General features: G+C 41.1%; 1 protein-coding gene across 1 annotated transcript in view; it reads right to left on the bottom strand.

Moving 5' to 3' along the window:
- ERGIC1 (endoplasmic reticulum-golgi intermediate compartment 1) overlaps window positions 1-17,629 on the bottom strand; it is a 70,451-nt gene that overhangs the window by 37,026 nt on the left and 15,796 nt on the right. Inside the window, exons 2-3 of the mRNA XM_075274727.1 lie at window positions 12,910-12,971; window positions 8,855-8,927 (exon numbers count right to left, since the gene is read on the bottom strand). Coding sequence (XP_075130828.1) covers window positions 8,855-8,927; window positions 12,910-12,971 — 135 coding nt within the window. The remainder of the gene's footprint in view (window positions 1-8,854; window positions 8,928-12,909; window positions 12,972-17,629) is intronic.

Genomic DNA, 17,629 nt, shown 5'->3' with positions numbered 1-17,629 from the left:
CACGGAATGGCGGGCCCCGTGGTGAACTTTCGACATGGTGCGACGCTGAAGACCCTGACTGACCAACCGACCCCCCCTTCACCCCTGTGCACACTCTTATGCTCCAAAGTGGCCCCTTCACGCACTATTATGCCCCATAGTGGCCCCTGCACACAGTATTATGCTCCATAGTGGCCCTTTCACACACTATTATGCCCCATAGTGGCCCTTTCACACACTATTATGCCCCATAGTGGCCCCTGCACACAGTATTATGCCCCATAGTGGCCCCTGCACACACTATTATGCCCCACTGTGGACACCCATGAACAATTATTATACTCTGGCGTCTTTTCAGACCCCAGAGCATAATAATCGGAGACCGAGGAGGGATGGCGTTGGCCATCTTCAATGACATAGAGACATCACATGACCCGGGACGCAGGCCCCATTCATGTGACGTCAGGGACATCACACTAGAAGGCCAGAAGCCTGTCTGGAGCCCAGAGAGGTAAGTAATAGTGTTTTTTATGTTCCCTTACCTCTCCTGGGTAAGAGAACATAATAATAGTATATGTGGGGCCCGCGGCATCACTTAAAGATCCTCACCCCTGCCAGAATCGGTAAGTAAATAGGGCTCGTTACCTTCTGGGGTAGCTCCTGCCGGTAACGGCCTAAAACCCCCCCAAAAAAACTCAGCGGTAGTTGCTGGGCCCCTAATATCTCGGCCCCTGTGGCAGCCGTTACCTCGGTAGTTACGCGCCAGCTGGGGGACCAATAGTGTGATCAAGAAAGCCCTCTCTCATTGTCTAACCACTTAAGTTTGTATTGACAAGGTCAAGTAAGGGGTTAAGCTGCTGGATTTGGAGCATTACTCAGCCATGCGTGACATTTTTTTCTCATGGGTCATTAATGGGTTAATGATCTGATTTTAAGAACATTAGTAATGTAATAAGGAAATAAGATAAAATAGTAAATAAAATACAGAACCCCTAATTAAAAGGGAATTCTTACGTAAACTGATCTGGGATGGCTTCACCATTTCTACTTTGGAATGCAATGCCCAGGTATAAAATAGGTCAAACATCTGAAGCATCTACCCTCATCAAAACTACACAGCAATGTAATAACATAAGAATGTAAAAAGTGCTTCATAACTACCCTGATAAGATCCACAGTGTCTGGTTTTCTTTCAGGAACTAAGAAGCATGTACAAGTTTCCTAAAAGACTTAAGGTCTAGGTCACAAGAAAGAAAAGGGGGGAAAATATGACAAGTGAATTGAATAACATTGATTATCTCGTGACAACGGTGGCTGTCAAGCGATGGGATCAGACAGCAAGTGAAGAGTCAGTTCCTAAAGTGATGTTTGCTATGACCACCTTGAGAAAATATGCAGAATCCTTGTTTTTCCTTTTAGGAACTAAGGAGCAAGTAATACATTCCTACGAGACTGAAGTCAGAGATATGCTCTAGGTCACAAGGAAGAAAAGGGAAGAATGACAGGAGACCTGAATATCATTAGTTATCTTGTGACGGCACTCAGTATGGAATATATTCGAGGTGCTCAGAGAGGAGCTCAACAGTCAGTACTTAAAGTTTGTGTGTTAGAATGTGGAAAAAATGAACAACTAAAGATTGTAGCTACCTCATGGCCACAATTGTGAGGTTTAGACTACTGGGTCAATGAATCTGCAAAATGGCAGGTCTTCTGGTGGCCAGTAGACAGTAATGATTTAAGTTTTCTTTTATAGTGACTTTTCAGTGACTACTCACCGATTACTAGCTGAAGCAGGATAACTACATCCACTTGCTATACATTATATCAGACATATAGCAGTTTGAATGCGAGACTTGGAGAAGTAACATAGGCTGTTCTTACAGAGCTCCTTGGTTCTCACAAATCTAGCCTGTTATAGGGACATACTGTACTGGCGCACTGCTACAAGACTCACCAGATGTAGCATGCCAAGTATATCTGCGCTAGACTCGACACTTCTGCAGAGATATAATCTCTACTAGGGGTTGCCATTAACCACTGGATAGCAATACGTACACTTATTTAATAGTGATCCACTTGGTTTAAATACAACGCATCATTAACTACTACGCCGACATCAGAGTACTCGAAGATACATTATAGTAGCGTATGCTGGTAAATATTTGTGAGAAGTTTGCATACAAGGGACAGTGTTTCACTGGTTAGTGGACCTATTCAGATATATAAGCCATTCCAGATTCTATGAGGAATTCCTGCACATACTGGATACTTTTCCTCAGATATTATATACCTCTGATGAACCAGCTCTGACATCTTTCTAGCTGGGCAAACGCGTCAGAAGTTTCTATATATGAGGTATGTGTGTGTATGTAATATATTATATGATGCATATGCAGTACTGTACGATGCTATATGGCTGTATCATGTATGATACTGAGGAGACCAGCTAAATTAAAATTGAATACAGTGTTATGTAGACTGGAGGGTCTGGATGAGTTCTACCACTAGGATCCCCCATCTGCACACGACGAATCACTATTTGCCCATGACTATATACTGCAGGGGGAGAGCAGCCCGATACATCCCCACTATGCTCTTTGTTGGGTAGATGAGTTTGTTTCAATTGAGATTAATAAATTATATTGTAATATTGTCTATATCAGGCAGGTATTTTTCATGAGCGTTCTATAGAAAAATATTTTTCTACAACAATTTGAGTTTTCCTTTATACCATGAGGATCAACAATGGTGCATACCCACAGAAACGCTGGAACCAAAGTGCACTGAAAGGGGAAAAATGGAGTAACGCTTCAGACAATTTATTGCCAAAAAAACATTAAATGGGTTGTCCAGGACCTAGAAAAATTGTTACTGATGTCCTATCCACAGGACAGATCATCAGTAACAATTGGACTGACAGACCCTGTGCTTACCAGCTGTTTCACCCACAAGAAGCTGTATACAGATACATGACCAGCTCTGCAACAATTCAAAGGAATCAGATCAGATTTGCAGTTCCTGGAATATAGCTTCCTGTCCATACGATGTAGCGGTGACAGCTGGAACTGCAGTTCTGCTCCCATTCACCTTAATAGGAACAGAGCTAGTTCTGGCCAACTACCTAGTATACAGTTTCTGGTGGACAAAACAGCTACGGGCGTGGGGTTCAAGTGTCGTATCCAAATTGATCTGACACTCAGTATCAAACTTTGCTAGATCCTGGAATCTCCTTTAAGGCCTACTACTATTTAAACATGGATGCAGACCAACTACAACGTCTCATGGCAACAGCATTCCCAAATTCCTCTTTCAATAGGATAATGCGACCTGCCACACTGACAAGGAAATCCTAGTCGTGTTCCTCAAACCATTCTGGAATCACAGTGCTGAATTTGCCTCCACATTTGATAAAGCTTCTGTGGGATATGCTTGCAACTTAATGGGCTTAAAGGGGGTTGTCTAGGGAGTGGTCATTTATTTAATTGGTCTCGGGGATCTCTGTGATGGACCCTGGGGGTTCTGGTGAAGTCATAACACTGGGTCATGTGTTCCGAAGCACCGTTCCCCTCCCTGTCCTTCCACAGGGACCCCTCTGACCAGTCCTCTCCTAATCCATTAGGTAATTAATGAATTACCTGTGATATCAGGGGAAACAAAAAACAAAACTACTTCATATCACAGGACCCAGTGCTGGAACTCTCAGGTCATCATCATGGATCCCCAAGACCACGTAAGTAAATTACTACCCCAGACAACTCTGTTAAAGGATCTGCTACCAATGTCTTAGAACCCGATACCACAGGACAACTTGAGAAGTCTTGGAAAGTGCATGGTTTGACAGATTAGAAATGCGTTAGTGACACAAGGGGGGCCTACACAATATGAGACTAGTGGATTCATGTTATGGCTGACCAGTCTAGGGAGTGTATCCAGTTAGAAACTATGACAGCGGGAGTTCGGGGTATAGAGTTCCTGACAGGTACCTAGAACATTCAACTGAACAGAAAAGCAAAAAGAAAGTAGATTTCTACAGAAGTGAGAACATGAAGATACAATAACCAGACTGGAATCCCCAAGTAACACCCAGGAAGTGACAGGGCCTCCGAGCACGAGCTGCTCCTGCGGTGTTAGTAGGGCATACTGGTTAGCATATCTTATATTACTCCATACTGACAGCTCACACATCAGACATGCACTATTGTGTGTGTTTATTTTAATAGTATCTATGCATTAGTATGGTTGCTAGGAGACAATGGCGATTTACATGCCCCGGGGATTATAACTAGTCAGATACTCAAACTATCGACATAGGATTTCAGCATGTAACTCGTGTGAATCAGAGAATATAGAAAGGAAGAAACAGTGAATAGGAATCCAATGAGTATGGAAGGATTATCATCTCAGTGAGTGAAGAATGACTGGACTCACAGGAGAAGATACACTTAATTATACAATAAAATGCATACAGTATCACTGCGTATGTATGAAGACTTGTAACCAGGCCTCTTTATAATAATCCCATATATAATAGCAGATTGTCACAGGCCCCATATGCTGTACCATTAGAGGACTCCCTACATAAGAAATACTACATTCACATCTGCACCAGAAGAAAGAAAAAACGTACCCCAAAAGTAGTGGACACAAACAGAGCCATGGGAACCCATTGACTAAAAGGTGTCAGATTTTTTGTTTTCTTACTAAAATCGGCAGATGAAAAACTCAGGCTTGCATCGCCAGGTTTATGCCATGGATCTATGCCAGGTGTGAACGTAGCCTTGCACAGGTGTCTATTTATTGGGCTAGCTATCCACTATACCAGATCATAGGGGTGCAATTATTCTGTATATAAGGACTTGGACAGTAGACGGGGTGCACAACTGGGCATCGCATCAGTGCTTTGCAGGAAAAATAGACAAGTATGAAATTCACCAGAAGTGTGTGGCTTGGACTGTATGTAATGTAATTTGGGTGGGGAGAACCATTACCTGGTAGGGAGCTAATGGGGGGGGGGGGGTCACCAATATCTATGTGGGGGGACAAATGGGACACTATTACCTATGGAAGGACTGTTACCTATATGGGGAGGGGGGGGAGAGAAGATAATTCAGACACTATGTGTATTAACAGTACATTAATGGCAGCCTTAGGGTTGCCTTCAATAAGCTATAAATGTAACTACACATCATTGGCAAAGATACAGAATTACTAACAGTCCTTTGAAGACAACCTTAAAGCGAATGTGGCCCTTGGGAAAAATTAGTTTGATACCCCTGACTTAAACCAAATGACGATAAATCAAGTATTTTCTCTTTATTACAATTAATGGAGGCCACACCTCTTTTAAAAAGCAACATCCTCAGAGCTGGATTATAATTGACCATTTGCCTCCATTATAATCCAACTTTATAATCAATTGTATTGGCATCTGCAGATACAGTTGACCACTGTTGTGGGGCACGAGTCTACAAGACATAAAAAAGCGTCAGGTGAACCTCAAGATTTGTCTCACAAGGTTCATCTGGTGGTTTTGTTTGGGTTGAACCTGTCTGTACTGGAATGGCTATTATACTCAGGGGTCTCTTCAGTCCACAGAGTAGAAGCAATGGAAGCCCAGGGTTATTATTTGATTAATTGCCTAGCCCTAACATTTAGATTCACTTTATTACATATAGATTGTGTGAAAACACAGCCCTCCATAGAGTGGTGGGACTCATAGTGCCAGTAAACGCGTGGTAGCAGTCACCGTAACTGTGACTCACTAGGGAGTAAGTGTATTGGGTGTAAAAAAAGAAGTGTGGGGGAGGGTAGAGTAACTGAAGAGAATGAATATGGGGAAAGAGCGATGGTGGTGGTGGTGGTGATGATGATGATGAGATCTTCACGAAGTGCACGTTTCTGTAGGATGATACCGGACGGGAAGCAAAGTATTGTCCAGGAAACATTACGAGGACTATGAGAATGTCTGTGGGAAGCAGAGGAGTATCCAGTATAACAATTACCTTATATTAGGAAATGCCTTCAGGAATATGTAATCTGTACTGAAAGGAGCACATTCAGCCAAAAATGTAGTTTTATCTTTAAGGTAAAAAAAAATTAATATACTTTCATTTTAGTATATCTCATACCGACGTGGGTTTCTAAAAAGTCAGTTCAACAACCCTAGTTTATTTACATTTAGAAGAATGGCCATTCAATAAAATTATAGGCTATGCCATATTTGTATTTTTTATTGACTTGTATGTATTTTGGACTAATAAATAAATAAAAGATTAAGATGGGTTCAAGTAAAAGCTGGGATAATAATAATAATAATAATAATAATAATAATAAATTTTATTTATATAGGATTTGCTTAGCTTCTTTAGCTAGCATGAATAAGTACAACCCAAGCTACAGAATTGGCTCTATCTCCAGCCCCGCTCACAAAAGATCTTTAAGCTGATTTATGACCAAATTAAAGTTAAATTAATGCAAAGTTGTACAAATAATGGTAGGTAACAACCCCAAGAGTGTCAAGTGAATTCCTTTATTGGACAATGCTTTCATTATACTTGCGCTCCAGTATGGTGACAACATCTGCCACAAAGTTAGGCCTATAACAGAAGTCAACAGTTTTATTGAAGCAAAGTAACCACAAAGGCAGAAACTGATGTAGGTATAGTTTGATAATACACACCACATAAGCATATTACCAACTCATTTGTATACCTGTATGATGGACTAGTGGGACTATCCAGGAAACAAGTATCAATGGTACACATGTAGAAACCAGTCTTGTTCAATGGCCAGTATCACTTATGTATACTTACATAGATACAAGAAATTGGCCTAACCATCACAAATATATATATATATATATATATATATATATATATATATATATATATATATATATATATATATATATATATATATATTGTATATGTTGTGTTGGTGGTAGTAATGATACTTTTCCATTGAAGAGCTTGACATGAAGAAGGCATGCAGCTGATTCACTGTACATTGCTGGCATGCCTGTTTAATATGCGATTCGTAATACTTGCGTATGTAGTCTTCCTGAATCGCTATGTAATTAGTATGGCCACCATTACATGTGTGTTGCTTACACCTGCACCACTGCTTGAGAATAGCTCTAAGAAGCGCAGCCTTGTATTCATGTTTGGGGAATATAAATTGAATCCTTACACTATCTTCTTGGATATTGCAACCTCCTGCTTTGTTGAACTTCATCCATATATTGTGTGTGAGAAAAAGAACCAAGTGGATAAACTCACAAGGTTTCCCTTTTTGGAATTTTTTTTTTCACACATTTTTATTATGTGGAGTAAAATCATTGCCATTCATTATCATTGATATGGTAACAGAGCTTGGATTCTGATCCTGTTCTTCTGACCTCCTGTGTACAACCTCAGCCTGTCCCTAACCTGTGAACTTGAGCTGCCCGTCCTGATCTTTTGGCCGGTTTATGACCTATTCCACTTGCCTGCCACAGACCATTACTGATTTGCTTTAGGCTTTTGGCCAGCTGCCATCCTCACCAGGACCACATCAAGAGGTAGTGACCTAGTAGTCTCCCAGCAGGAAAGTTCAGATTCACATACAAGGGTTAAACTGTAAATAACCAGGGAGGCTACTGCAATAATGCCCCTGCAGTGGTCTAAATTACAACCCAATGTCGGTTACAAGCATAGAAGTTGTTTCATTCATATAATGTGCTGTTATACACACAACACATCAATTGACTTTTTGTGCGCTCTTCCACATGCTAATTTTTACTTTCTACTACTAGCCCTACCAAGATATAATAATAAAGCAGGTGAAATCACAAGTTTCATGGGTCGCCCACTGTGATGAGAATATGTATACAGTACTGCTTAGAAGTAGGAGTAGAACAAGGTCGGTCACCGCTACAATAGCTACACATATCTGGCACAGATTTTGCCATTAAAGGGGTATTCCCAACTAGCTTGTACAGCAACCTGCATGCTCTCTTCACTTCCTGGTTTTCTTGGTACATTGGTGGGCGGCGGTCACTTGTTGTCTCCCAGGCAAAGCGCTGCTATCGCTCTTCATAGCAGTTCATGTTTGCAGTCAGTAATGAGGGATTGGTTGTACATAAATTAGAACAGTATCACTGGAAGATGCACGATTTGAGTCAGTTTGCAATAAACTCGTTTTAGGTCTGTGTATACATACAGAGTTAACGGACTCCCTATCTCAGCCCTTATCAGCCAAATTCAACTAACCGACTGATAACTGGAAGAGACGGAGATAAAGAGCTCAGAAATTCAAGCTGCTCCCCCACTCAGCTCCCTCCTCCCCTATCTGAGAGCAGGGAGCTACTTCACTTGTGCGGTGCAGAGAGAAATACAAGCTGCTCCAAGCACTCAGCCCCCGCACCCCCTGAGAGGAGGGAGCTACATCACTTATCAATGTCAATTTGTAGAAAAATAAAGTGTTGTGCAAATAAGACAGTTGGTGCACTGGAGGCGGGCCTTCAGCTTCCGGGTGCACTACTCTTACTGCTCAGATCCATATCATCTCTCACTCTGTGCAGTGGGAGTTGATTTTGTACATCACAAGAGCATTTCTTTAGGAAGCCGAAGGCCAAACCCCCAGTGCACCAACTGCTTAATTTACATAAGACCTCAAAAGTTGTTTTTCTCCAAATCTACGAAAGTGACATACATAACAGAGCAGTATGTTGTATATTGCTGCAATGAGCTCTGTAACATGGTGGCAGCCGTTGAACATGCTTGGGGCAGACTCCCTTTAAGTTCATGTATCGCTAGACAAGATGGATGTTTGGTTACCAAAACACATACACACATCTTACACCTCCTTCACTTATTTATCTGGGGTAAATACTCACATTTCACTGGCAATAAATCCAGTCAATTCTGACAAGAACAGAAAGGTGATGAAGAAACAGCAGCAAATGGAAACTGTAAGAGAGCAAAGAGCAAGATTCTGTTACTGGAAGAACCAAAACATACTGAGGGTACAGTCACAATCATGTGAGCAGCGGCAGGGGAGACAGTCAGCATGGATTACATATACAAACCAAACATTGCTCAAACAGCAGATGTGACTCACAGCCCACCAGCGTGCAGCGAGAACTTGTGTGATGCCAGTGGATGTGAACGTGTAATATGGTTAACACTGAGGGTTTTTATTCCAGCAACAGAAAAAGTTCTACGGATACAGAGGTCCGCGATCCCTATAGCATAGTTGCTATCCTGTCCAAAATTTGCCTACATTTTTATAGACAGTCCCAGAAAATATTTGTCTCAGCAATTTGGAAGTCCGATGAGCATCAATGTGGTGGAGGTGATCATTAGGAGAGGCCATTGCTCTCCTCCCCATTTCTTCTGTCCTGGCAATAACACATTCTGTACCATTTTGTCCCAATTTTTTGACTTGTACATAAGAGTCACTACTTGTAAATGGGGGATGTGATGCATAAATAGGAAAGTGGTATGAAAAAAAAAAAAAAGAAGGGAATTTTGCATTTTCCATTGTTAATCCATGGCAATTGTATAGTTCCTAAACCCTGAGAGGTTTGGGCTCACACATGTTGATCTCTACCTTTAACTATAGTGTCGTTGTGATTCTACATTAGATCTTTTACCTAACTACACATTATAATACATACACCCAAATATAGGAGCAAATGCACTAGGAACATTCAGCATCACAATGGCAATGCCGCCGCCTGTCACCAGTGTCTACCTTGGTGACAGGGGGTTAAGAAACTAAGTTCATTAATATGGTGATGTAGCAAGACATCCGGCACACAAAATCCCAGCAAAGCCGATTAGCCATTTCCACAGCTCACGTACTAGTGCTCACAGCTGATGAAGTCCCTCATTCATGGAGACTGAAATCAACCAATAAATCTGAATGTTTTAATTTGGAGACTGTAAAACACGGCATAGAAGGCGGCATTGGAAATTACATTATGCCAACACAGAATATATGGATAAATGCAGAGCAAATAAAATAGCCAATGTAGGTTTTTACTCAAATTCAGATTAAGTTATAGCCAGATTAATAAAAAATGCCATATTGAATACGCTTTAGATCCACAGGGTTATGAGATCTAGGCCCCACAAACCATTGCCACATTCTGGATAACCAACTGAATCACTTGGCTGTATAAAATCGATCTGTTCCACACTTCAGCGCTGTATATGGAATTCAATAACCTGTCAGGGCATCTGGAGCTGCAAGCAAGGCAACAAGGTCCCGAGCCTCATATGGAGAACATCAAAATTATTATTATTTTATTTTTCTTTAACTATGTTCACCGACAACGTAAATTGTCTTTGTCATGATGTGATCTACTAGCTGGTGTTTTTTTTTTTTTGTTTTTTTTTTAAAGCAGAGCTCAGAAGTGTTTTAAAGCCGCCAATTTACAGAAGGCATAAGGTATGTTGGCAAGGCGGAAAATGAAGAGGAATTCCTCTTGATTTTCCACTGCTGGCATTTTCACCACCGCCTAGCCTCCATGCGATACGGATGCAGTGCATCAGCATTCTGTCATGGCATCCCGCTACTGGTTAGGCCTGGATAAATGGGCTTAATCAGCAGGATACTGTTTTTTCCACGTTTTGCTGCGATATCTGCTTCCCATTGAAAACAGTGGGAGGCGGATTCTGGGAGGAATCTTCTCCAGATTCAGGGGCAAAATCCACGGCAAATTACTCTGTGTAAACAAAGCCTTAATTGCCCAAACAATGGTTCCCAACTATTTCCCAATGGAAATATGTATTGTGCCCTCACTGATCACATCTTTATGCTGACCTAAGAATCATTGTTGGTTGGCAGGAGATCTCCTGATCTCTAGACGTGTAAGGAAAACCTGAAACAATGTTAATGTATGGAAAAAATAATGTTACTATTACATGTAAATGAAAAACAATTGCTAATTGACCTGTTATATTGTGGATTGAAACTCATTTTATCTGCCATGTGAATGGACCCTTAAAAAGACATACTTGGAAGTTACAAGTTTACTATTTATATTATATTAGAAAGTTTGACACCAATGTACATGATTATACCAACACACATCTAAAACAACTGTCCCCCATCAGGACACACAGGGTGACCTTATATTCAGGTATCTGGATGGCACAGCTAGGTTTGCCTTTGTTTGTTCATATGGAACATTTTAACATGGAGCCACCTGATACCTCAATTTGAAACAGAATTTTGGAATAAGTTAACCAAGAATTAATTAAAAAGTTATATATTATTATGCACTGATCTCACTTTGTTGTCACAATGATCCCAAGAAGGTGGAAACAAAATTGTTTCCTTGAGAGTTAAAAAAAAATATATGTATATTTCGTACCGTAACTTGGAACCAATAACTGCAGTGCATTGGGAACTGCACTAATAGGAGTTGCCATACATATCATGATAGGGCAACAGAACAGGAGTCAACCAAAGGTTTCCCTACTTGAGACTATGGAGATCTACGAACAGAGCAACCTAGGTTTAATGAATACCCAGGCCCATTTCATTATGGAAGGCCCACTACATTATGGCAGAACATAACTCTATGATTCAGATGAAAACTGTTCCAGCTTTTGTCTTGTTAATCATTAAATGGTTAATGTAGCACATTTTGTGATCGCTATGCCCGGTGGTTATGGATAAGCAAGACCTGAAAGATCACTCTGTGCTGGCTACAATAGAGCATTGTTAGAGCACCAGTATTTTGCAAATCAGCATTGATGTCAGAGGAAATAAATACCAGGAGGAAACGTCTTAGCCAGCATGTGACTAGAATGGGAATTCAATTTCATTCTGAAATTATATAGTACATTTACAGATCTATTTATAAGGCCTAAACCCCCTCCTCCAAAAGTGCTCCTTCCAATAATATTACTATTGGATTCTACATGACCATCACAGGATCAGTCTAGGACATGGAAAACTCAACTTAATATGTGGGCCCAAGGAGTGTGTGGCCAGAGATGAAAAGAAGAGTTCTTTCATATGAAAAAAACCCAAACTACATCAAATAATTGCGTAATATCGTGTGGCCATGTTGCTACTGTTGGCTGCAGAAAGTCATCAGTAACTCTTTTGGTCATCAGAAAATAGAACGGCTGTCAGATGATAGCTGCTCATTTCATGTTTCCGGTCACAAGTGAAAAGCAGAGAAGACGCATGGATTAAGGTTACCCATCATTAATACAATGACAGCCATGATATACAAACACACAGTAGTATATACATTCTAAGCATGTTACATACACATCACATACAGTATACGTATATTGTAAATTCACACATTAAGAAGTTAGGGCGGGTTCACATCTGCGCCCGGTCTCTGCTTTGTGGGTTTCCGTCTTCTGCCCGAGAAACTGGAGAGGAGATGGAAACCCAGCAGTCAGTGTCCGCCCGTGAGCGTCTTCTAGTCTCCACGGTGAAACAGTTTTTTTTTTTAACCGAACACAAAGTCCTGCATGTCCGACTTTGTGTCTGATTAAAAAAAAGACGGTTTTGTCGTGGAGAGGCAGAAGACGCTCATGGGCGGACACTTTGCAAACCCATTCAAGTGAATGGGTTTGAAAACTGACTGCCGGTTTCCGTCTCCTGTCCAGTTTCTTGAGCAGAAGATGGAAACCTGCAAAGCGGAGACCGGGCGCAGGTGTGAACCCGCCCTAACTCTACCAGCATGATCCTGGAGTGCTCTGTAGTATAGTGATGAATACATCTCTCTAGCCAATAATGCAGGACAGTAGAACTGCAGAAGGCAGGGGCTCCTAGCATGATAGATCACTATGATGCAAGGAGTGAGGGTCTCCTGACTCCATTGGGGGACTAATAGTTATTGCCAACAATTAAATAACTTAAATTTAAAAATTGTAGATACCGTGTATAGAATATATTGCAGTATAGAGAACTTACTGATAGCGCCAGTGTAGGTAGGTTGCGTTAGGTCCTTGGGTACCTTCCGGTAGATGTCAAACCTAGGGTGAAATTAAATAAATAAAATGATGTGACCTAAATCAGACAACCCTGTTAATAACTAAAGCAATTTTTGTTAGATCACTTAGCCAGGTATTGAAAATTTTTCAAAAACCGCTTATAACTTTGTGAAATAATAAAATGACTAATGTTAATCTCACCACCCTCCTCCCGCTTCAATGTGTAGGTGTCCCCAGTCCACAGAATAGCAGTGACCTCAGTGGGATTTACACACCATAGCAAGATCAGTAAGAACAGGGACTGACTGGGGACGGAGTGGAAAAGTGTTTTCTTTAAGACATTAGAAGTTAGCTTTAAAAACTTTCAAGGGGCTTGTCTACAGCCAGCCCCGATTTACCTGTACTATCCAAATATTTTTTGTTGCATGGTTTTTGATTACGTTGCATGCCCATACTGTATTTTACTGTACAACGTTTCAATTACAATAGCGCAACGTGTAATACTAGTCAATGAATGTAGTCCTCAGGCCAGGTATGTGCTTAAAAACATGCACGGAAACATGCACGGTCACAAAGATTCCTTAGCATATGGACAGATGCCTAAGCATGGGCCAAGTTCATGTACAATGTAAGGAGGACACAAGGGAACATTCACACTACCATTATGAACAAATGTTGCTTTCATAAATCATAGGATGAGAGCAACGGACATTAACAGCAGTAGAGTGACAGAGGCAGATGAAGCCTTCTCCATCTGTGGCTATTTCCATGGACTGTAATGTAAAGCAAATGACGGAAGCTATCTTCCCTCAGGTTTGCTTACTTTTAGGCCAGGTTCAGACGCGGAATTTTTGTCAAAATCCTGACCAAAAAAAGCCGCCTGCCATTGAAATCAATGGGAGCCGGTCATTTCTTCAGGCAACATACCCTTTCTTTAGGCGGATTCTGCGGCTGATTCATCCGCCTCGCCATACCTCCCTCCCGATTAGGCCCATTCATTTGGGCCTAATCCGAAGTGGAATGCTGCGCCTGGATGATGATGCAGTGCACCACCTGAAGAAAGCTTTTTTTCCGCTAACGAAAAAATTCCGCGAGTGGAAAAATAAAGCGAGCGGAACCCATAGAACTCTATGGGGAGGTGTTTTTTTCATGTTGATTCTGACGCGGATGTGAATGGACCCTTATAACGGAAGAAAAAGTCCTATGTAAAGTAAAAAACATCGCGAAAGAAAGACATTTATCCATAAGGATGAAAGCAGTATGACACCAGATGGAGGGGGCTCCGTCTGAGCCAAATTATTCGGATGAGAACTACAGACATTAATAACGATAGTGTGAACCTACCCTAGAAATATATCACGTGAGTTAGGGATATGGCATATGTTGGCACCACTATTATTAACTAGTGCAAGACTGGGCAAATATACCTTTTGCCCCGTTCATGACAGAACAGGTTCAAATTTATTTTATTTTTTTTTTAGTATATGCAATTTTGAAAGCAACAATGTCTTTTCATTTTGGTTAATCAAATACTTTTTTTGCATATACATGGCTCCAACAACAACACAGTATACAGAGCCAAAAGCAAATAACTCCCTACACTGTGCAGTGACCAAAACAGGTTACTGCAGTTCATCTCCCATTTATTTCAATGGTGCAATAACCCACAAGTATGGAGCCTACAGCTTTGTACACTGTGTTTTTGTGTAAACTGTGGTTGATCAGTCGAAAGGGAGGCCGCGTATGAGACAAGAATCATCTGATAAGACATATCCGAAAGAAAGTTATTAATATCATAATCATGGAAATCCCTTTTAACTTCAAAGTCACATATATAACATCTCCCAATAAATTAAAGCATCTCAGGGGAAAAAAAATGCAACAAAAACACAAGACACAGCTTTCTTTTTCCACTTCCCGTTCCAAAACCAACACGCCATTCAACTCCTTCCACGTCAAATGTATTAAATTGCCCAGATAACTGACTGCATGGGCTCGGAGCCAAAGGAGCTGCTTTGGCACAGACTTGCAGGGACTTTAATAAAAGATTTTGACATGCCATTGCTAAGGCAGTTTATCCCAAGGTTAAGCTCATGTGTTTCACAAATGGAGAACAGCATACAATTGGAGCTTGTTAAAAGAGCCTTAATCTAGGGTATGCAATGAGTGGGCCATGAGGTTAAACCTCTTGAGATAATCCGTTATTGAATAAACACTCTTAGAAAGGTGGATTCAGGGCTTTACCAACAAAGCCATTACCTGCAGTCTGCATATTATATTGCATTAAACACTAAACCTAGGAAGCCTCACCTACAATGAATCAGGTTGCTGTACTGTAACAAAAAGGTCTACACAGTAACTTTCCATGCAGGATTTCCACAGTTCAGTAACCACAATTGTTGACGACATTTCTCTTTCAATGATTCACATAGAATTTCTCAGATGTATAGCGCTCTATAGAGGCTGGAAAAGCTCTGCCATGTGTACAAGCACATAGATTGTAAACTTTAGTGGGTAGTGACCAATTGGCGTAAAAAAACGTTACGCTTAAAGTTGATCAACGCAAAGCTAACACAAAGCAACGTGTATGGACTTTTACACCTGCTGTGATCTCCAGGGTCCCATAATAACCTGGGGTTTTTGTAATAATATTAAATATATATATAAAGAAGCGGAAAATGGAAACCAGGGCTCCAGTGCTGCCGCCAGGAAAGACCTGCTTCCTGCCGCTATTTTAAGGTTACAAAAGAGTGCTGACACCTATAATCCATATCCTTAAACTGCCCCTCCTTAAAATAAGAATAATAATAAAATGAAAAGCTACCAAAAAACACCACCTCCTATAATAAGGCGATTTATCAGCCATCGCCCCACTTTGCTTTTTGGGATTTTATAAATGTCTGAACTTATCTAAGGCGGACTTCACATTGTACATCATCAAGTCATATACAGAAATGGTTTGAAATTTGTACAATACTTGCGGTCATGTAACTATTTTAGGCTGCGATTTGCCTGCATGTGATTAAGGATAGGGCCCCATGGGTCAGAAACGCCGCAATTTTTTCTTTCTTTTTCTTTTTGGTAGAGTTGGAAGGGACCTCAAGGGCCATCGGGTCCAACCCCCTGCGAGTGCAGGTTTTCCTAAATCATCCCAGCTATATGTTTATCCAGATTCCGCTCAGTAATTTGCAGTAATCGCGGCATGCAATTACTGTAAAACTTCACAATCTTGAAAACTGGCATGGTTTTGGAAATCGCAGCATGTCAATTATATCTACGGAAATGTCGGCGGCTTCCTCGTAAATATAATTGTAACAGAAAGTCTGCGTTTTTTCCTGCAGCGCTTTATAGCTGCGGCTCGTCCCGTGGAGCCTTGGCCTTGAGGTTTGCAAAACTCAAAAAAAATAAATAATAATAATAGCCATACGCATCAGATGAAAACAGTCTGTGACATGAACAATACCAGCAATATAAACAAGTAAACTCTTTGATCAAGAGGGGCATCTAGAAAAAAAATAAATCTTGATGTGAAAATTGGCAAGATCAACCAAATTTGGTTAGTCGTTTGCCAAACACTTTCAGAGCGACAGATGTTTTTTTTGGCCAGACATCTGCCATTGGTTTTTCTGAACAGTTGTTTTCATGAAATTTTCAGGGGGTTTTTGGTCAACGAAAAAGTCTAAAATGTTCCATTTCAGCGACTAAAATCTAACGTGTATGACCGCTGTGTTGAAAAGTTGAACACTTTTCCAATATATTTTTTGTATCAATTCCCCATAGTTTTCTAGATCTCTGCTTGCTGTCATTCATTCTAGTTATTTCCAGTGGATAACAATCAGTCCATGGTTAGATGATGTACAGTTCTTGGTCAGGTGATGTGCGGTCCATGGTCAGGCGATGTACGGTCCATGGTCAGGCGATGTGCGGTCCATGGTCAGGCGATGTGCGGTCCATGGTCAGGTGATGTGCGGTCCATGGTCAGGCGATGTGCGGTCCATGGTCAGGTGATGTGCGGTCCATGGTCAGGCGATGTACGGTCCATGGTCAGGCGATGTACGGTCCATGGTCAGGCGATGTACGGTCCATGGTCAGGCTATGTGCGGTCCATGGTCAGGTGATGTGCGGTCCATGGTCAGGTGATGTGCGGTCCATGGTCAGGTGATGTACGGTCCATGGTCAGGTGATGTGCGGTCCATGGTCAGGTGATGTGCGGTACATGGTCAGGTGATGTGCGGTCCATGGTCAGGTGGTATATACAAAGGTGCACAGCTCATTACCAGGCAGATGACTGATTACTGTACTGTGACTGTAACGAGCCGTGCACCTGTGTGTCCATCACATGACCATGGACTACTTTGTATTCACTAGAAGTAAACAATGGATGACAGCAAGCATAGATCTATAAAACTGAGGAACTGATACAGAAAGTATATTGGAAGAATTGTATAACTTAATTACACAAACAAAATTTGTTTGAAACTGGAGCCTGTAAATGTCTATATATATTGATCTGCAAAGAATGGATGCAGAAAATATATATATAAAAATGTTGTCATGATCCAGTCATGTTATTATAGTTCCTTTTATACACTGTAGTGGACTTGTGGACACTTTTCGGATCTAAATCACGTAAATGCCAGCAGTTTCCTCGTCTCCATCACACACTATTTACATTACTGCCAAGCTATGACATCATGCCA

The sequence above is a fragment of the Leptodactylus fuscus genome, chromosome 5, assembly GCF_031893055.1.
Source record: "Leptodactylus fuscus isolate aLepFus1 chromosome 5, aLepFus1.hap2, whole genome shotgun sequence".
Taxonomy (NCBI): Eukaryota; Metazoa; Chordata; class Amphibia; order Anura; family Leptodactylidae; genus Leptodactylus; species Leptodactylus fuscus.
Note: the sequence above shows the minus strand (reverse complement) of the source record. Positions and strands in the feature narration are given on the sequence as shown.